Here is a 21,833-nt window from a genome sequence, read left to right as displayed (position 1 = left end):
ATATATATATATATATATATATATATATACACACTGTGTATATATATATATATATATATATATATATATATATATATACATACATATGTATGTATATATGTGTGTATGGTTGTACATACACTTATGCAGTTGTTTTTTTGGTGTTTGGCTTAGTGTTATGTTAGAATCATTATTATACTCTTATACCTTTTGTTCTTTAATATTTTAAATTGTTTTTAGCTTTATTTTTAGTTTTTCATTTAAATGTTAAGTTTTTATGAACTTTTGTTGTATGCATTTGTCATTTTTATTTAATTTCTTTATTTTTAAAATGTGTATAAGTAGTATTTATAAAGTTTTAGCTTTTAGTTTTGGATCAGTTTTTAGTTGTTTTAATACTACAATTGATTGCTTCTGTTGTCCTCATTTGTAAGTCGCTTTGGATAAAAGCGTCTGCTAAATGACTAAATAAATAAAAATAAATAAATAAAGCAGCGCAGCATGGCCTCGCCCCCTTTGCTGCCTTTTCCAGATGGTGGGGTTTATCTGGGTTTGTGATGTCACGAACCCGGGAAGCAACTCGTTGTAGTCCCATCCAGCCATTTTTGTAGGCATTAAACTGCCAGAATTTTAAAAGACGATATCTCCGCTTGCATTGAACTTTCAGCTTCGTAACTTTGCAGATATTGTTTATGCTCAAACAGCAACATTTCACACTAACTAATGTTAAAAAAGTGAAATCGCAATCAACCACCCCTTTAATTTGTTATAACATTGACAATATTACTGTTTTTACTGTATTATTGATCAAATAAATGGAGTCTTGGTGAGGATAAGGATAAATGGAGTCTTGGTGAAGAAAAGAGACTTTCAAATATAGTCAACATTTTTAAACTGTAGTACATGTTCAGTACCATATTAAATGTACTTTCATACTTGATATTAATGCTTTCATTGCAAAGTCATTAACATATTTAAATAGCTATTTACAAAGTAGAAGATCATACATTTGTACGTTCCATTTAATGTTTACTTACAGTTTTATTTTAATTTGGGAGGGTCAATGAAACATTATGCTCAACCTGGGCTTCTTAACTTTAGCTAACTTCAACTTAATATTGTATTTTTCTTTGACACATATCTTCATAAAAATTAGCTTGTGAGCAAACAATAACTGAAGGACCCCTGCTCCAAAACATTCAAAAACAATCTGTTCCAAATTTCCCACTCTGCTACCAGGAGTCGCCTGATCATTAAAGCACTATCTAGGGGTCCTGTAACATGAGACGCATCAAAACTGGTTGAGGACTGACATGACCAGAGCAAAGAAACAGAGGGAAGAGAAAGAAAGAAAGGTGTGTGTTACCATTAGCAATGCCTGCTCCTGCAGTAATTGCTGCTGCAGTATCTCTAACTGCCGCTGCTCTTCCTCCAACTTATGTCTTATAAACTCCTATAGAGAGAGGGATGGAGACAGAGAGAGAGAGAAATGGGGAGCAGTGGAGGAGGAGGAAGAGACGGATCAGAATAGACTCACAAGGATGGAATAAAAAGATATTTGAGGGAGTGGACAGATACACCTGTCTGTGCAGCCTCTGAAGAAAGAGGCAGACATTTAAAGAGGTGTTTCTGATGGGCTTTTTTAAAATGGCTGAAGACACTTCGATGGAGTGAAGAGATTTATTCCACACGTTTCATTCACCTTCTGCGGTAGAGCCGTAACGTCACACCACTTTATAATCTTAAAATGGCGTGCAGCGAGTGTTTACAAGTGGTTCCTCTCACTCTGAGGAATGTGTTGCGTATGCGGTTGTCTTAAGGAGGACAACTGAAGGAAGCGTGATGTGAGGCATGTACATGTGAGGTCGTTTTGAAGAGTGTGTCCTGTGGCACATTGTGCACCAATTCATTCTGATTGGTCTTTTGTGTTTCTGTCAGTTTGAATTGTATTGAATGTAGGGCTGCACACGGCTCGCTCACACACACACACACACACACACACACAGCGTTTGAGAGCCTGCTGCCATGGCAACCACTCCACAGACATTCCAGGGCCAGAGCTGTGCTGAGTGGAACACCCACGCTCTGACGTGATTGGCTGGCTGGCTGCAGCTCTGTGTCTGTGATTGGTTACCTGCTCTCTCTCTGCCATCCTCCTGTCCTCCTCTCGTCTCATGTCATCAAGTCTACGGTGAGGAGCTTTATCCTGTTGCTGCCGCACCATCTCTCTCTCCTTCCTCTGTTGCTGTGCGTGCGTGTGTGAGAGAGAGAGAGAGTGAGTCACTTTAACATATTTGGCTGAAATAATGAGAGCCTTCCTGTTGCTAAAATCATCGAGTGCTTTTGAGAGGGGAAATTAAGGGGCGAGAACAAGTAACGTAGCCACAGAAAAGACAGAAATGAGAGAAAGCGAAAGTGATTAAGGCACTGGGCACCGTTATGGTGAGAGAGAGGGCGAGTATAGCGATACTGGTGAGTCAGTGCTCTGCGGCGCCGTATTCAGTAGGTTAGTGGCTAGATGGTGCTGTGTGCTGGTGTCACCCTGAAGATGGCCTACACTGTGTTGGGAAGGTTACTTTGGAAATGTAATTAAATGTAAGTTAACCTATTTAAAATGCAATAGTAGTGTAACTTTTTCAATTACTTTATTAAAGTAATGTAACATTACTTTTTGATTACTTTTCTAAATTTCTAATGAATGTTTTCAAATGTTACTCATTTTCAAACATTTACACCATGCAGGGTTAACCTTACGGCATGTGCTCAACACTGATTACTGTCAGACTTTCAAAAACGTTCATCACTTCAATTAACATGATAAAATTTGAACACATCCACCACAAAATCAGACTTTAGTACTGCCTTTTACTTTGAGATTGCACAGACACACGCAGAACGTGCAGGATTCATATGGTCTTTTTGCGGATTAATATTTACAGACACTAGTCCACATCGCGTTTTGATTCAAGTGTACTGACCTACTTTTGATTTATTAATCCATTTATACATTCCACGTTATAGGAATTCAGTTTTTATGACTGGATTCTCCGAACCACTCCGTGTTTTCCGCATCGTGTTTACCGTATGTCTCAAATTTTAGAGTAGTCAGTGCAATTTGGGAAAGAAATAAATTAAATCTGTATGTGGATGTGTGTAAATATTCAAATGTAACCCCCTTTGTAATCGTTAACACTTTCATAAGTAACTAATTTAATTACACATTTTTTCTTAGTAACTGTAACTGATTACAGTTACATTTATTTTGTAATTAAATTACATAACGCCGTTACATGTAACTAGTTACTCCCCAACACTGCCTACACAGTATGGAACTCTGGACAATAAACCTAAATTCTGACATTCCCAACACAGAAGCAATTTTATTTTATAGTATAATAATTCTTAAACACCTTAAAAGTCTGAGACCACTGGTGAAATTTTTTTTTAAAAATACAATTGCTTTTATTACAAATTATACTATTACTACAGTTAACTCCTCATTTTTGTGTAAAACCTGATGATCATTTTCTTTAAACATGATTTGAGAAGGTCCAAAGAAGATCTTGTGCTTCAATGGAAGATCACCTGACCGTCTGTACAAAGAGTCACATGATCAATGACACAAAAATACTTACTTGATTAGTGACCTATAAATAGTGCAGAAAAGTATCATCATTATTATTCATTACTGTTGAAAAGTTTGGAGTCATAAGATTATTAAATATTTTTGAAAGAAGCCTCTTGTGCTCAACAATGCTGCAATTATCTGATCAAAAATACAGTGAAAACTGAAATATTGTGAAAATATTGAAAATAACAGATTTTTATTTGAATATATTTTAAATGCAATTTATTCCTGTGATGGCAAAGCTGAATTTTCAGCAGTCATTATGTCAGTCTTCAGTGTCATTTCTTATTATCAATGATAAAAACAATTGTGCTGCTTAATATTTTTTGGATAAATTTAAAGATTCTTCTAAAGGAAAGTAAAAAAAAAACAGCATTTAATATAATAAAAGTATTATACATAATATAATATAATAATATACATAATTAAAAGTAATTTCTTTCAAAAAAATTTAAAAAATCTTAGACACCAAACTTTTTAATGGGAAATATTTAAGCTCAAAATATTTCTGTTTTATTTTTCTCATATATTCAATATGGTCTCAGATTTTTGTACCCTACTATATATAGTTATTTTTGCTGTATTCTATAGCCCCCAGCAAATATGTCTTAAACCCACATGGCCTTGATTTAATTGGCTTAGCTGTAAGGGGCTTGACTTTGAGAATCTCTCTTATACTATAAAGGCAGACATGAATATAATGGCTTGTGATGCTTAGTACATAACAAATACACACACTCCTGTGTGTTGTGGCCTATTCATCACCCCATGCCTCACTCAGATAATGCAGTGCTAATCAGCCATTGTGTCCTTTCACAGTCATTCAGTGACAATGACCGCTCAAACTAATTCAATTAAAAGTTTGACTTTGGCACAGTATAAAGAGTTCTCACTCATTTACTTTGTTCGCCTCTCTCAATTCGAGAAAAACAAACAAAAAAACGAAATTCCACAAATACTTCCTTGCGTTCAATCTAATGAAGAGAGCCCAGTTCCAGATAAGAGAAAAATGTTCAGCACTTCAAACAAACACTGCTGTAAAACTTCTGGCTCTGAAGTATGCGTTTTATTTAAAACGTCATGGAATATTCTAGGACAGGAGATAAAATCTAAAATACCTAAATGATTAAATCACCAAACAATGAAAACGGTGTCTTTATTTACTTATCATTATGTCATTCTGAACCTGTACCACTTTTCAAGAATACACTTTTTTTAAGTGTCATTCAAGTCATATGATAGCTTTGAATGATGAATAGATCAGGATTTAAGTCATTTTGTAGTTTGACCGTCCTTGTCATTTATTCATTTTCATTATAATGAAATAATTGACCAAGATATTCTTCAAAAATTCACATTTGCACTCCATGAAGGAAAGGAAGTGAAGAGTTTGGAGCATCATTTCTGGTGAACTACCACAATAATCTTTACAAAAAAAATTATTTGGCAAGTATGTTTATACTGACACCTTACATGATTGGCACTCTGCCCTTGTCATTTCCTGTGAGTAAAGAGATCATGTTCAGTTGCATCAATGTGCACGTGTAAGCATGTGTACCTCCTCCAAGCGACGCCTCTGTTCTTTCTGCTCCTCTATCCGTTTCTGTCGGTCATGCAGCAGCTGGCGTTTGTGCTCCTCAGGGTCTCTGCGCTGAGCGGCGAGCTGTGCCTGCTGTCTCTTTAAGGCCTCTGAGCGCTCCTTATTCTCCTGCTGCAGCCGCAGGAAATCCCTCCGCAACGTCGACTCACCAGGAACATTCAAAATAGAGCTTCAGACAGACATAAACAGAAACCGAGAAGAGTTAACAATTATAAACAGAGCAGAGGTTGGGCAGTGAAGACAAAGTTCTGTGGTTTTCAAGGAGGATTGTACAGCACGTTCATTTCTCTCTCAGTTACATCAGTGTCATGTATGCATGTGCAAATGAGTAAAAGGATTGATCCTTGTTGAATGATATGGTAAAGCTTTAACGGAGCATTACGAAGAACCATCTATACAGATACAACAAATCCATTAAGAGTGATGGTGTAACTTCTGCCCCAAAGCATCAAACACAATTACAAAAATAACAATTGTTTAAACATTTTTTTGAACATGATGAACACGAAAGTCCCACCACAAACAAACAAAAGCTTACTTATACTTGACTCATTCAGTCATCTACAGACAAGTCCAATTCAAGTCTCAAATCTTTTCTCCCAAGTTATTTTTTAATCAAAAGATACATTTCATTCAAGTAGTCTCATGTAAGTTATGTACTAGTTCAAGTAAAGTCTCAAATCAGATATCTACTAGTTTGTCAAGTCTCATGTCAGTTATAAACTAGTTTAAGTCAGTTTACATTAAACTGGGTTAGGAGAGTGCTTTTAAACATCATAAAATGTACGCACATCACAGAAGCTCCCCCTGGGAAGATTTGAATTGCAATGTTATTGACATTTTGTGTTAACTCACTAAATTAACGGTGTGATCTTAGGAGAGTAATAACATTGCAATTCAAATCTTCCCAGGGGGAGCTTCTGCAGTGTTGTGTAGTGCTATGTAGGGTTGTTTAAACATATGCTGCTGTGTTTACCTGGATTCTCTCTCATCTCCTCTGTTCTCATCCTCTTCATCACTACCGCTGTACTCATACTCGGTCTCCTCTGAGAAGAATCAAGACAAAATGAGAAAGAGAGAGAGACAGCGGGAGGGAGAGGAGGGCAGGAAAATAACAAGAAAGGCTTTAGGCATTAATATAATATGGCTAAACAGTTTATGCAGACTGCAGCACTTAAGAGTCTAAATCATCTGCACTCTTCTTTAACTTATACTGTATGAGCTCTAATAATACTGCTGAAGGCTGCTGGCTGGATGCTTTCGATTTTTAGCTGTTCCTCATTCTTCATATCCAGAAATAAACACAATTCAAGCCCAGCTGTGCCATCTGATTATACTACTGACCACAGATCTAATGAATCGCTCTAAGCTACGCGAGTTATGTACAAGCACCACTTTTGTGGTCCAAGTCAAAGATGAGCTCTGATTGGATGGGAGTTTTAGTGAACTCACTGCACAAAGGCAAGTAAACAAACTTTATTAAACATTCTGTTCCACCACAAAACTCCAGTGAGCAAATGGATGGATACATATTAGGGGTGCAACGGTTCAACTTGCTCATGGTTCGGTTTGTATCACGATTTTTTTGAGTCACGGTTTCGGTACGGTTCGGTATGTGCTATGTTTAGGGGAAAAACTATATTGTCAAATAAAAATAAAGAAAATAAGAACAAATAATCTAACTACAAGCAACAGCGCAAATAAATAAACAGTGAAAAAAGATACAAATAAAATAAACCGTGCTTTTCAGTTTTTTTTAGGTAGGTCTAACATAGTTTTTAGGTACAGAAATTGAATAAATCAAATGTAAAATAACATTGCATATTTGACTATAAATTAAAGATTAATCCTTATTAAAGTTACAAAAGTTATTCAATCAAGAGCAGTGAGTGATTTCTTTGTTGTTGCTGTTTGATTAACATTAAGAAAGTGCTGTCACTTTAAGAGAACGCACTGATCCAGTGCACTGATACTGTACGTTCAGCCGACTATGTCTGCTATAGGATACTCACCAACACGGGCATTTTGACAATTTTTGTGTGAATTTGTCCATTCAAACACAATACTTCACAGAGAGCTTAATATTTGCACATGTTCTGAGACGCGGGTTCACGCGCTTCGGATGAGCGACCACACAGATCTTCTCACTGCGTGCGTCAGTTCACGTCTTCTGGCTCTTTACCATTTAAACTGGCAAGGCTTAAATGAGTTTAGTTTAAACACAGATAGCAACGTGTGCTGTTCAGGTCTCACCTGCGCTATCAACACGTGATGACAGCATAAATGACAGTTATTCCAGCATAAAGCACTCGCATTGATTAAAGAGTGTCTGGTTTGTCCACGTATTGTTTTTTTCTCTCATTGCTCTTGTTGTAATGTATTGGGAAGCCAGAATTTGTATACATTAACAGAAACATGCATTAGCCGAACTCTAACAAACCATATTACAGATGCATTGTCAGATTTAAGTTGAACCGCGGTCCTAGTGTATGCCGAACCGTGTGTGGAGAACGGTACGGTTCGATTTTTTACCGAGAACCGTGGCACCCCTAATACATAATAATCTATAGTCCCAGAGGAGCCAGTACATCTATCCTGACTCTGAAAACAAAACAAATTCAAATACTGAATTAATTATTGAACACTTGAATGAGAAAATGTGGAACAGAAAGATCCTGTCTAGGGATTCTGGGATTAATAAAGCTCTGTTGTTCTTGTATTTTGTCTACACACAACACACATGCACATACCTTTTTCGCCGCGTTTCTTACGCGTGCGGTCGATGTGATCTTTGAGCTGGATGCGGACTTGTCTCTCAGTGGGCTGGTCTCTGATGAACGAGTGCTTCAGTAGCTGCTCTGTGGATGGACGACTGGGATATGACTTCACGAGACAGCCCTCGATGAAATCAATAAACTTCTTAGACCTGAAAGACACAGTAAACCATGCAAGAAGTGAATGTATTAGCTGGAAAATAAATTCAAGACAAAACCTGATTATAGACTGATATTGTACAGGGCAAGAGGGAATGCCCTGCAGGCCTCAGGCCAGCACGAACGCTTTTCAGGTCAGTTGCTGGTACGGCTGCTTGATCTATCGGGCAAATGCTGCATTGACAACATCACTCGTTGACAAAGTAAATTTCTTTTTATGCCATGAAAACACAGGGTTTTCTGTTTTGAATGGAATTCTTCTTGCTGTGAATCCTACTGATTTCTAGGTCACTAATCACAAAAGTAAAGTCAGCTGAAAAAGGGCTAATAAGTTGTAACAGTCTTGGAAGCTACAGTTAGAAGAAGCTGAAAATGACTGATAAATCAGCAATATTTCACACTGTACACGACAGTTATATAGTTATATTATTATTACAGTAAATTGTAAAATATTTTGTAAGTAAATTAAAGTAACTTGTTTTGTTAAAAACACATTTAATAAAAAAAAATGAATGCACCAGTTGTGTTTGGGGATTGTAAGATTTTTTTTTGATGTTTTTGAAAGAAGTCTCTTATGCTCTTAAACACTAATAATGAGAAATATTATTAAAATAATGGTTTTATATTTGAATATATGTGATGGCAAAGCTGAGTTTTCAGCAGCCATTACTCCAGTCTTCAGTGTCACATATGATTTTATTTGAGAAATCGCTTTTTATTATAAATGTTAAAAACATTGTATTGTATTGGTTAACATTTTTGAAAAAATTGATTTTTGTTAGGATTCTTTGATAAATAGAAAGTTCAAAAGAACAGCATTTATTTGAAATAGAAATCTTTTGTAACATTATAATTGCCTTTACTGTCTCTTTTCATTTAATGCACTCCTTGCTGAATAAAAGCAACAATTTCTTTTTTTTAAAATCTACTTTTAAGCAATGTAGAAGAGATTTCTTCCTGTCACATTAATAATATATTGCTAATATATTGCTAAACCAGATAAACTCCTGCTTGATGAGATAGCTTAACTTTTCATTTCAAATTTTAAAGAAAAAAAATCTAAATCAAACAAAAACAGACAGAAAACATGGAAAAAGGTCAAAGAAAATGGCTGTTTTAAACAGGAAGCAGAATATCTTATTCAAAATAGCTAACAAGACACAATGCAGTAAACTGAAACATGGCTGCCTTCTAAATCCCAGACTAACATACGCTCCATCTCTACTTCTTATAGCCAGCTGTTCAAGGGCAGGGCTCTGACCAGAAGGACTAAAATAACTCCAACCCGAAAACTAAATCACAGCATGCCAATATATATACAACTACAACCAACCAACAGAAAAAAGAAAAAAAAAAACAGCAGAAAATGTAGGTAGAAAGAGAAAGCATCTTTCATCATACAAAAGCACTCTACAGTGGTGTGAAAAAGTGTTGGCCCCCTTCCTGATTTCTAATTTTTTAGCAAGTTTGTCACACTTTAATGTTTCAGATTATCAAACAAATTTAAAAATTAGTCAAAGATAACACAAGTAAACACAACATGCAGTTTTTAAATGAAGGTTTTTATTATTAAGGAGGGAGGCCCAACCAGTTATTGGGTTTTGGGGGCAAACACTTTTTCACACAGGGCCATGCAGATTTGGATTTTGTTTTCCCTTAATAAAAACCTTAATTTAAAAACTGCATGTTGTGTTCACTTGTGTTATCTTTTACTAATATTTAAATTAGTTTGATGATCTGAAACATTAAAGTGTGACATGCAAAAAAATAAGAAATCAGGAAGGGGGCCAACACTTTTTCACACCACTGTATATGTGTGGAGATGTAGCAAACACTGCAACTCCTGTCTGAAAAACATTATTAAACAAGGAAACCACATATGAGAAGAGAAGCTATATAGATTGCAGCGATAATAAGTATGCAGTGCGTGTATATATAGACAAGGGAAAAAAGTGAGGAAAGGAAGAAGGAAAATATAGCTTGATCTTAAAATAACAGCTGAGACAGTGTGTCCTCACCATTTCTTGGACTTCAGTTTAGGAGGAGGGTTCCGTGGGATAAGGAACAAAGCTCGCATGGGATGCATGTCACACAACGCTGAGGGAAAGAGCACAGCAATCAAACACGCTGATAAAAGACTCTTTCACCCAATGTGCCCAATTCTCAGACTAACTGACTCAAGAGGTGACAACAATTCATTAACGCAAGTAGAACAGTGACTGGGTCGCTGCTACATGCTGTCCGTGTGAGCGTGTGTGTGTGTGTGTGTGTGTGTGAGAGAGAGAGAAAATATGACTAAGTGTTGTGCTGCATAAGTTATGACAATGAAGCACAGATTGACATCCACCTCTGATTTTCTTTTTCAGGAGTGTGAAATATCACAAAAAAAATTTGTTTAAATTGATTTACATCTGGGTAATCTAGGCACTGAGTTTTTATTTAATTTTTTAATATATAACTATTTTTTTATTGTTACTGCTTTTGTTTAACTGGCATAACAGGGGAAGAGGGAGGTTTGGTATTATTGTTTGTTTGCTTGCTTGGTTTGTAAAACGTGAAATGCCTAAAGTAATTTATTTACTTTATTTTATTTTTTTAAGTTATACCATACAACAGTTAAGGCCCATTTACACCAAGGATGAAAATTCTAATGATAACAATAAGGTTTTAATAATCATTCTGATTCTATGAAAAAAGGGAAGCCCACATAAAAACTATAATGACTACGACACAGTGTAACAATTGGTGCTGTGTTCGATACAGCTGGCCCTGTATCGATATTGTGGCACGTGTGCAGCAGTGGACCACCCTTAATTTGAATACAAGAACAATGTTTAAAATAGAGTAGAAAAGTGCGAGGTTTCTAAAAAATAATGAATATAACATAATATATAGGCTACAAGGATTAATCTGGACAAAGGAACACAACTGGGTTGCCTGATATAAAGAGACGTAATCCCCGAAACAGAGCTTACGACTTGCGCAATACGAAATATCTGCCAAGTGTGTTACTTATCTTTGTCAACCTGGCAACCCTGTGCACACGCGCTCTCCACTGTGGATAAACGCGCTTGCTCTCTGAAAACTAGGGATGGGCGATACCCCTTATTTTGTTTTCGATACAATACCGATATTTTTCAAGGCAATATCGTCGATATCGATTCGATACTTCTGCACTAAACTTTTAAATTATGAAATTGATTAAATTACTACAAGTAAAATGGGTAATGAAAACCACTTAACTATGTTTAAAACGCATTTTAACCCGTTTAATCCCAAATTTTTCCCAGACATGAAAATATCCAAATGATGTGTCATTAGTAACCCTTTGAAATAATCAATAAAAACATTTTTTTGGAAAAGTGTGTGAAAATTTTTATTTTATGGTCAGTCACAATTGTAACCGGTGGGATAATGTGTATACTGAATTAACATATTTCTGCAATCTTAAAAATTGTTATATATCTTAGCCCAGCTATTTTAAACTGTTTGATCACATTCTAGGGTTACTATTATGCATAAAAAACCCTTATACATCATTGATAGGAATACTGAGATCAAATATAAAAAAATACAACCATCAACATATTTCAAAATTGTTACTTTTTTGTAACATATCACATTTTTATATTAGTGCTACCAGTATTACAACATTAATATTCTAACTTATTTGTAACATTTGAACTTTTGATTTAGTGCAATATTTTGTACTGCCATTAGGGACTGCCAGTGAATGGCTGTTGCATGCATAAAATGCAACCTTTTTATTCTGACAGTGCATGATTTCAATTAACATTACAGAATAGAACATGATCAATATTATCTTTCAACGTTCAATTTAAATAATTGTAATTGCTATACAAACTATGTAGGCTACAATTTCAATTTGTTTATTGTGAAATAACTCAGACATTTGTTTTTTTTTCTGTCCTCTGATAAGTATTGTTCAGGGCTGCCATTCCCAAAAGCTTTAATGCTTTCTTATGATACTTTTGGGAAACGCAGCCCTGTTTGAATGCACTGTCAGCAGTGAGTGAATGCTCTCTGTGATTGATTGGTTCTGTCTTGCAACATTTGCGTGTGTTCAGATGAGCAGGAAAATAGTTCTATCCTACACAATATGCATTCAAAACACAAGAGCTTCAAAGGGGAGCTGTAACATAGCCACATATTTATAGCCTACTAAAATATAGGCTATTCGAACCAAATGTATAGGCTATATAGAGTTAGTATTAGTATAGGACTTCTTGTTTTATTACAGCCCATGGTAATTAATACATTACAAAAACATTGTAAAAATTAAAAATTAGGCTAAAAGAAAGTCATCCCACTCCTCTAAGTCTACTTCTATCATTGCTTGGATTACAGCGTCACGCGGCTTCTTTTTGGACGTGATTTTCTTCAATGAGGGGGAGGAACATTTGGCAAATTAAGCTGCAGCACTTATATTATTGCACTGGTTGGCTATTAACTCAAGCAGACAGAGTGTCATTCAGTGCATTGGAGAATACGGCGAACATAAATAAAGAAACAAAGTTGCTTGTCAGATTTCCCTAACAAGAAACCATATATATTTTTAAATAAGCCCAAAACCCGCAACTTTACAAAAAAAAAGGCCAAAGTTGCGTATAATATGCGGACTTGGCAACTATGGTGACTGAGCGTGTGTGTGCGTTAGATACAGAAGACAGCGCATTAGTTTAGAACTCTTCTCATTTGTATTTTTTAAACGTAGAGAGTGTGTTAATTTGTACAATGATAACCTACCAGCAATGTAAATATGATTTTTAAAAATGTATTAGAATGAGTACATTACAATATAAATTTATTATTACGTCATTATTTATGGGCTTAAAAACAAGATGCAAACAATCTGAATATTGTACCTGGTGGGGAGTGCCCAATGTAAACATGAAACATATGCCATTACCTATGAGTGTCATTCAGTGCATTGGAGAATACGGCGAACATAAATAAAGAAACAAAGTTGCTTGTCAGATTTCCCTAACAAGAAACCATATATATTTTTAAATAAGCCCAAAACCCGCAACTTTACAAAAAAAAAGGCCAAAGTTGCGTATAATATGCGGACTTGGCAACTATGGTGACTGAGCGTGTGTGTGCGTTAGATACAGAAGACAGCGCATTAGTTTAGAACTCTTCTCATTTGTATTTTTTAAACGTAGAGAGTGTGTTAATTTGTACAATGATAACCTACCAGCAATGTAAATATGATTTTTAAAAATGTATTAGAATGAGTACATTACAATAGAAATTTATTATTACGTCATTATTTATGGGCTTAAAAACAAGATGAAAACAATCTGAATATTGTACCTGGTGGGGAGTGCCCAATGTAAACATGAAACATATGCCATTACCTATATTGTACTGTGGTACAGTTATGGAGGTCCTTCATAATGCAGAGGTTAACTGTCTGCTCTGCCAATAGTTAGAAATGGCCCTATAGTATGCAGTATTTAATAAACAGCTGTTTTACTAAATTCTGCTGAGGTGAAATTCAGTGCAGTCCCGTATCGTGATACGTATCGTATCGTGACTTTGCTGGTGATACACAGCCCTAGTAACAATATGGTTGGAATCACTTTCAGAATAATTTTTTCCAGCCAATGAGTGAGAAAAACATTGATCAGCCAATCATTGATAGCCAATCAGAGCCCAACCTACTTCGAAGAGCTCAAGCATTTAAAATGGCAGACGACAACTGTGTGCTTATAATAAACAGAATTTGTACTACATAAACCACGTACGTGCTTTGCAAGGAGTTGGAAAATAAAATAAGTTGAACCCCTTAAAAGAAACTTTTTAATTTTATACTTATATATAAAATATACAAGTTTTTCATTAATGCAACCCTCTACATTGCAAGTAAATCACTCGCGAATAAATCTTCACTCTGGGCGACTAAATGATGTCTAATATTAGCCAATGGCTGATCAATTCTGAGATTTTACTCGCCAGTGTGTGAGTTGGAGGCTGAGTATATGATTAGCACAGATATATTTTCACTCACAGAACACTCTGACTGAGCGCTTCAGAGTTTCACTCCCCGTCAAGTGAGCTGTGATATTTTTCAGTTCATCTGAATGGATGCGCAGCGCACCTGTGTTTGTGTATTTTTTGCGTAATGTGTTTCTAGTTTCTCTCACATGCGCAAAGAGCGAGAGTCTTACATAACATGCAGAATTGATGCGCAACATGTAAACGATATACTTTGTTGTATTTTCCTGTCAAAATAACAGAGTTCCTTTGGAATTCTTCAGCTTTTAAGAACTGCCGGGTTTTCCTGTAGTAGGCGGAACTAATGCGCAAACGACAATCTCATTGGCTGGTCCTCATCTATTATCGTCTCTGTTTTGAGTTCAGCAAATCAGTTTGAGCGAATGTACACAACCTGATTAATATTCATGAATCCAGTAGCTCATTAATCCTTAGTGCGTTTTTATATTGTTCTTATTAGTAGAATTCGTATAATAATAATAATATCTCATCAGTATTATTGTTCGTTTTTTTTTTACAGGAACACTGAATGACCAAAAAAAGCACCAGCACCAGTCCTAAGTTCATGGTTACCAAGTTTTAATTCTAATTACTAAACTTCTATTATTAAATAATACTTGATTATCATATTATAATGCTTGACTGCTTGACTGACTGATATTAAGAATGTACCTTCAGATATTTAAAAAGCTGTACCATTTTACAAACATTATGTGTGTAAATACTAGTATAGTATTTCAGTCTGGCGAGTAAACTAAAAAATATACTAGCCAATGGCGATTCAATTGCCAAGGTGTCCATAGAGGGTTGTGAAGATATAGCTCTTGGTGAAAATGGGCCTTCATTTCTGGCTGTCTAATCGGATTGGCTGAGCAGTGTTCAAATACCTTTCACTGCTTACAGTATTACTCTAGTTTGCATTTCAGACCAAAGTATGTGAACAGTAAGGTAAAAACAGTAATGGTGGTAGGGCAAGCTCATATATTCAACTCTTTTTTTGATTATCCATTTAAAAGCAGGAGCTGTAATGTTGACTTTAATGTGAGTGTAATGCAGCTGGTACGAGGGACTGATATAAAGTACATACATAAAGAATATGTTTTTGTTTATAAGGCCTGGATCCACACTGTAATGTGAGGTTGCATCAGTAAACACATAGACAGTCTACTTACGAGGTGCTCCTTCAGCCATCTCTATAGCGGTGATTCCCAGAGACCAGATATCACTCTGTTGTAAAACAACAACAACAATGATTCATTCCAAGTCATATGCTATAGTACAACTGACCTGATATAAAAATAAATAAACGCACACAAACACTCAATCAATAGAAGAATTGCAATACTGTATCAAATAAAAATAAAGATCCAGTTAAAAAAAAGAAAATTAATAGCATTAACATTAATATTTGTACTGTTTATTTTGTATGAACATTAATGCATATCATGAGCTTAAAAGTGAAAAACAGAAGAAAATTTCCACTAAAGAGTAATATAGAGGAACCATTTCCTCTTCTACAAGCAGTCACAGACAATGCTCTGTGACGGTACTCATTCAAACCAAACAGAGAGAAAAGTGTTGTATTGAGTATCACTTCACTAAATAATGACCAAGCTAAATGTCACGTATAACAGGCTGACAGGTTTTTATGGCGATTAATACTAGTCCTACTTTAAAGGGTTAGTTCACCCAAAAATGAAAATTATGTCATTAATTACTCACCCTCATGTCGTTTCAAACTGAAATGTTCCCAAGTCCAGAAACATAGTAATGGTGGTAGGGCAAGCTCATATATTCAACTATTTTTGATTATCCATTTAAAAGCAGGAGCTGTAATGTTGACTTTAATGTGAGTGTAATGCAGCTGGTACGAGGAACCAGCTGGAGAAAGGAGATTTTACAGATCTCCTTGCTATGTTTCTGGACTTGGGAACATTTCAGTTGCATTGCTGTCTATGCAGGGTCAGACAGCTCTCAGATTCCATCAAAAATATCTTAATTTGTGTTCCGAAGATTAAAGAAGGTCTTACGGGTTTGAAACGACATGAGGGAGAGTAATTAATGACAGAATTTTCATTTTTGGGTGAACTAACCCTTTAAATCTAAAAAAAGCTGGTGATTGCACATATTCTATTATTGGGATTTATGAAAAGAAATACAAAAATTGGGCATATTTAAATTTTGGTAAACATGGCTTTATAGTGTTAAATTGATATCATTAAACCTTCCCATTTTATTGTTAGTAAATCACAAAAATCCTGTCCATGTAATAAAGGCGTTAGTTTTGGTATCAGAATCTGATAACAGGGCTTTATATGATCTCAATATAGCAACCACCATGAGAGGATGCAGATATTTCTAAACCACTGATCTGATAAACATGTTGTAATTTAATATACATTATATTAAAACTGAAAATGCTTAGTGACCCACACACAGGTGTACACAACCGTTTAAGAGTTTGGACTTAAAAAAATCTTACCAACCCCAAACTTTTGAACAGTGGTGTACATCAACAGTCAGAAGCTCATTTTACCCTGTAATCATAGGTGGAGTCGGGATTCTCATCACAGGCAATGACTTCTGGGGCCATCCAGTATGGAGTGCCAATGAAAGTGTTTCTCCTGCCGACTGTACGATCCAACTGTGCGCTCACCCCAAAGTCCACTACAGAGAGAGTGAGAAAGGAGGAAGCAATCAGGGTCTGTAATATTACAAGACACTTTGTGCTTACAAACAGAAACCTGTTGCACAGCCAAAATGTTTATATTCATCTATGCTAATTCCTTCTCTCTCACACACGCAGCCACACTCTTCCACTTCCGTCACACTCTCCCTCAGGTTGTGGTGTGTGAAGATATTTTTGTCACGGTGTCAGGCCTATATTAATGAGCTTTGGTGCATTGCTCTAGTTGTTAAAAGATGATGTTCTCTAATCAGACAGGATATAGGCTAGACCAGAGGTCCCCAACCACTGGGTCGCAGACCCACTGCCGGGCCGTGGAAGAATTGCTACCGGGTCGCAAGAACGTTCTGGGAAAAATGTGTATAGATATGACACTCTGTTATTTATTAATGTTAATGATTGTTCTAATTATTCTGTATTTCATGTTAAATAAGTAAATTAAAGATTGCTCTGATCTGTCACATATTAGGAGTTAACGGATCGCAGTCGATCCGTAATACTTATGGATGAGACCCTACCGTTCGGCACGCATGTGATTCGCAGATTAATTTGCCAATTTACACGTTCAAGCAATTTTAAACCACAAGAAGAGAAGCAATTCGTTACTCGCATGCTGTTCTCGCACACAATCAAAGTAAAGACGTGTTTCAGACAGCGCGGAAATACCAAGTTGCGTATACATACACATAAAATTAGCCTGTGTCAAAAACCCTTCATCTCCCCATACCCCAATATTAGCCCAGTGTATTCATTTGTTTTTAACTCACCAAGTTTAACCTCTGCATTCTCTGTAAGCAGTACATTCTGCCCCTTGATGTCTCTGTGGATGACTTTATGACCATGAAGGTGAGACAGACCCTGAGAAGCAGAGAGACAGTGTTTATTGGCTGCGCAGCATTACATGTAATTACATGAAACTAAAAGATTAACTTAAGCAAGGCTCCAGTTAAGTGTCATGGACCAGGCATGTAATGTAGATTTGTAACATGAATAAAATTAAAAAAAGGATAATTATTTATAATAAACACTGCAATATTCCATAAAAAATAAGAATTGTCAATTTTTATTTCATGGTAACTTCATGAGTCTCACTCGAAGTATTTCTCTGCAGATGTAAGCGATCCAGTCTTCTTTCAGAGAGTTGCCCTTTGTGTTCTTCACCAGGTCTGTAACTGAGCCGGCGCCGCAAAACTCCATCACCAACTAAACAAAAACACAAAATTTACATATATGAAACTGCAACCTGATACAGGCTATTTTTTCCAAATCAACAAGGTCCATGACCTCAAAATGTTATTTTTTCATGCTAAACCATTTCAATTAACGACAGACTATAGCTGTAATTGATCACGGTGTCTTGACGCTGCACTTTTTAGCAGGTCAGAAAGTTTATGGTGGTGATCATGTTTGAGGAAGCACAGACCCAGAGCTGGTCGTCGTGTCCGGGTGGACTTTTCTTCACAAAGGCTCCATAGTAGGTGGCGATGTTCCTATGGTGACTGTACTTCTTCAGCATGTTAATCTCAGCTTTAATTTCCTCCTCCTCTTCCTCAGTCACATCCATGACCTTTATGGCTGCCAGCTGACCCGTCTTAACATGACGACCCTGAAACAAAAAGAATTTCAATAGTAAGTAGCATAGAAATGAATACTTTACACAATTTGTTACTACACCATAATCAGCGTACTATATGGCATACTTTACCAAATGAGGCATAGAAGTATGAAGAAAATCTATGAATATACACTGACGTTCACAAGTTTGGGGTCAGTAATTTAAAATATTAAAATTATTTTGCAAGGAGACATTAAATTGATCAGAATTGACAGTAAAGATCTGTAATGTAATAAAATATTACCATTTCAAACATAGTTTCTATTCATCAAAGAATCTTGAAAAAAAGTCAGTAAGGTTTTCCACAAAAATGTTAAGCCGCAACTGTTTTCAATAATGATAAGTAATGTTTCTTGAGCACTAAATCTGCATGTTATAAGGATTTCTGAATAGGGATGTAATGATGCACCCCGAGCCGGCAGAAAATCTATAAAAACATGTGACGATTCAAGTCAGTTGTTAAACAAATCGCGATACAATTGGGGGTTTATATGAATGTATCTCTGAGGGGAACTGGCTGTCTTCAGAAAAGTTTAGATGGTATTTTCTTTTCGCACAGCACTGCTTTGTTTACAGCAATAAGCAATGAAATGCTGTATCGCTGCTGTTCCATAAGCGGCACCTGCTGTCAGAGTGAATTTGCGTCTCATTCAGTCCATCTGCTGTTTTTGTTTCGTTCAGATATATGTTTTATGTAGTATAGTTTCATAAAACTAAAGTCAGCCCATTCAGTTTTTTTGCTTCAGATTTCGAAATTATACAATCTAATTACAATCTAAATAACATGTATGCACCATCTTTGTTTGGATGGTGATTAAATTCAGTGGTTGCCCATATATAATTATATAGTTATTATTACCCCTATAATTATTTTTAAATGAAGAGAATTATTTGTATTAACAATTTATTTGTTTTGGGATTTGTTTAAAAATGTATTTATTATTATATATATTTTTTTACATATTTAAATTTCACATAGAAATGTGCAGAAATAATAAAAGGACAACTTTTTATTTATAATTTGTCTTAAAAATAATTTTGTAAAAAAAAAAATTGTGAGAGAATCATATCGTGAAATCAGTATCATGAATTGTACCACATTGTGAGTGAATCGTTACATCTCTATTTCTGAAGGAATTTTACATTTAAAATTAAATCATTTTAAAATATATTAAAATATGAAACAGAAATTGTAAAAAAAAACATATACTGTAATAATATTTTAAAATATTACTGTTTTTACATCAAAGAAACAATCGGTGAGCAAGTAGTATCTTCTTCTAAAAATATTAAGACATCTTACAGACCCCAAGCTTTTGAACACTATTGAGGAGCGAGAAACAAGGAACAAGGAGCGAGGAGAATCAGGATTAAAGGAACACTCCACTATTTTTGAAAATAGGCTCATTTTCCAACTCCCCTAGAGTTTAACAGTTGAGTTTTACCGTTTTCAAATCCATTCAGCCGATCTCCGGGTTTGGCGGTAGCACTTTTAGCTGTAGCTTAGCATAGATCATTGAATCTGATTAGACCACTAGCATCTCGCTCAAAAATGACCAAAGAGTTTCTATATTTTTTCTATTTAAAACTTTACTCTTCTGTAGATCATGTACTAAGGCAGACGGAAAATGAAAAGTAGCGATTTTCTAGGCCGATGTGGCGAGGAACTATACTCTCATTCCGGCGTAATAATCAAGGAACTTTATTGCCGTACCAATGATATTACGCAGCGCCTAAAAATAGGCTTATTGGAAGTTACCTAGCTGGGGACTATTTTCAGGCGCTGCTTAATATCATTGCGCCTGCAGCACCCAAAGCACGGCAGCAAAGTTCCTCGATTATTACGCCGGAATGAGAGTATAGTTTACTCTTTGGTCATTTTTGAGCAAGATGCTAACGGTCTAATCAGATTCAATGATCTATGCTAAGCTACAGCTAAAAGTGCTACCACCAGACCCGGAGATCGGCTGAATGGATTCGAAAACAGTAAAACTCAACTGTTTAACTCTAGGGGAGTTGGAAAACGAGCCTATTTACAAAAATAGTGGAGTGTTCCTTTAACAGTCTTTATTGACATCACAGGAATCACACGTAGGACACGGGGATCGACGTTCAAAACCGGACAGAGAATTCAAAACAGGAAACACCTTAAATACACAAGATATGACGAGGGGAAGGCGAGAAACATCTGGGATCAATAAACATAATAGGAACAGGAAACAGGAAGGACCAAATATGGGCATGGACATAACCTGGAGCACGTGGGGGAGCAAAACACACATGAAACAGAGTCTGACACTATTTCATCAGATGAAAAAGATTTATATTAAAGTTTTTTTAGTAACAGTATAACAGTATATTAATTAACCATCCAAAAATACTGAAGTAAAAACATAGCACTTTAAGAAATACCAAAGGTAGGCACATTGTATACACTGGCCTATAAACTGCATATTTAAAACACTAAATCTAAGCTGGATAAACTACCACACTATCTTACTACTACCCATAAACTACTCATGTTCGTCACACACCACATCCTTTATAACCTACAGTACACACCCATTGGAATCACACGTAGGACACGGGGATCGACGTTCAAAACCGGACAGAGAATTCAAAACAGGAAACACCTTAAATACACAAGATATGACGAGGGGAAGGCGAGAAACATCTGGGATCAATAAACATAATAGGAACAGGAAACAGGAAGGACCAAATATGGGCATGGACATAACCTGGAGCACGTGGGGGAGCAAAACACACATGAAACAGAGTCTGACACTATTTCATCAGATGAAAAAGATTTATATTAAAGTTTTTTTAGTAACAGTATAACAGTATATTAATTAACCATCCAAAAATACTGAAGTAAAAACATAGCACTTTAAGAAATACCAAAGGTAGGCACATTGTATACACTGGCCTATAAACTGCATATTTAAAACACTAAATCTAAGCTGGATAAACTACCTCACTATTTTTGGTCTACCTCACTATACTTACTACTACCCATAAACTACTCATGTTCGTCACACACCACATCCTTTATAACCTACAGTACATACACCAGTAAATAAACTACAGCCTCACTACAGCCTACAAATGACACATTATCCAAACAATACAGCTTGAAGTATAAATTACACCCTACACACTTTTTAAAGAAGGCTCATGTCATACATTGCAATAATTACAGAGGCCTATAAGTATAATATATGAGTCTATAAGTATAAAGACTTATTACACACTACAAGTCAAATTGTTTTCTTAAAAGTGTGTATTTTTCTATGTTAAAATACCTTTCCCAGCTTTACAGGTGCATCTCAATAAATTAGAATGTCGTGGAAAAGTTAATTTATTTCAGTAAT

General features: G+C 35.8%; 1 protein-coding gene across 6 annotated transcripts in view; it reads right to left on the bottom strand.

The window, feature by feature from the left end:
- Window positions 1-21,833, bottom strand: part of LOC107596107 (misshapen-like kinase 1) — a 62,796-nt gene that overhangs the window by 28,734 nt on the left and 12,229 nt on the right. For 4 of the 6 annotated variants that reach the window (XM_016286726.1, XM_016286728.1, XM_016286731.1 and 1 more), the window contains exons 3-13: window positions 18,271-18,453; window positions 17,940-18,050; window positions 17,615-17,705; window positions 16,698-16,828; window positions 15,334-15,388; window positions 10,159-10,237; window positions 7,958-8,133; window positions 6,184-6,253; window positions 5,166-5,376; window positions 2,114-2,224; window positions 1,346-1,432 (exon numbers count right to left, since the gene is read on the bottom strand). In XM_016286726.1, coding sequence (XP_016142212.1) covers window positions 1,346-1,432; window positions 2,114-2,224; window positions 5,166-5,376; window positions 6,184-6,253; window positions 7,958-8,133; window positions 10,159-10,237; window positions 15,334-15,388; window positions 16,698-16,828; window positions 17,615-17,705; window positions 17,940-18,050; window positions 18,271-18,453 — 1,305 coding nt within the window. The remainder of the gene's footprint in view (window positions 1-1,345; window positions 1,433-2,113; window positions 2,225-5,165; window positions 5,377-6,183; window positions 6,254-7,957; window positions 8,134-10,158; window positions 10,238-15,333; window positions 15,389-16,697; window positions 16,829-17,614; window positions 17,706-17,939; window positions 18,051-18,270; window positions 18,454-21,833) is intronic. The other 2 variants (XM_016286730.1, XM_016286732.1) reach the window with 1 other exon arrangement.

Source organism: Sinocyclocheilus grahami, unplaced genomic scaffold (genome assembly GCF_001515645.1).
Source record: "Sinocyclocheilus grahami isolate Dianchi unplaced genomic scaffold, SAMN03320097.WGS_v1.1 scaffold215.1, whole genome shotgun sequence".
In the NCBI taxonomy this organism is placed as follows: domain Eukaryota; kingdom Metazoa; phylum Chordata; class Actinopteri; order Cypriniformes; family Cyprinidae; genus Sinocyclocheilus; species Sinocyclocheilus grahami.
Note: the sequence above shows the minus strand (reverse complement) of the source record. Positions and strands in the feature narration are given on the sequence as shown.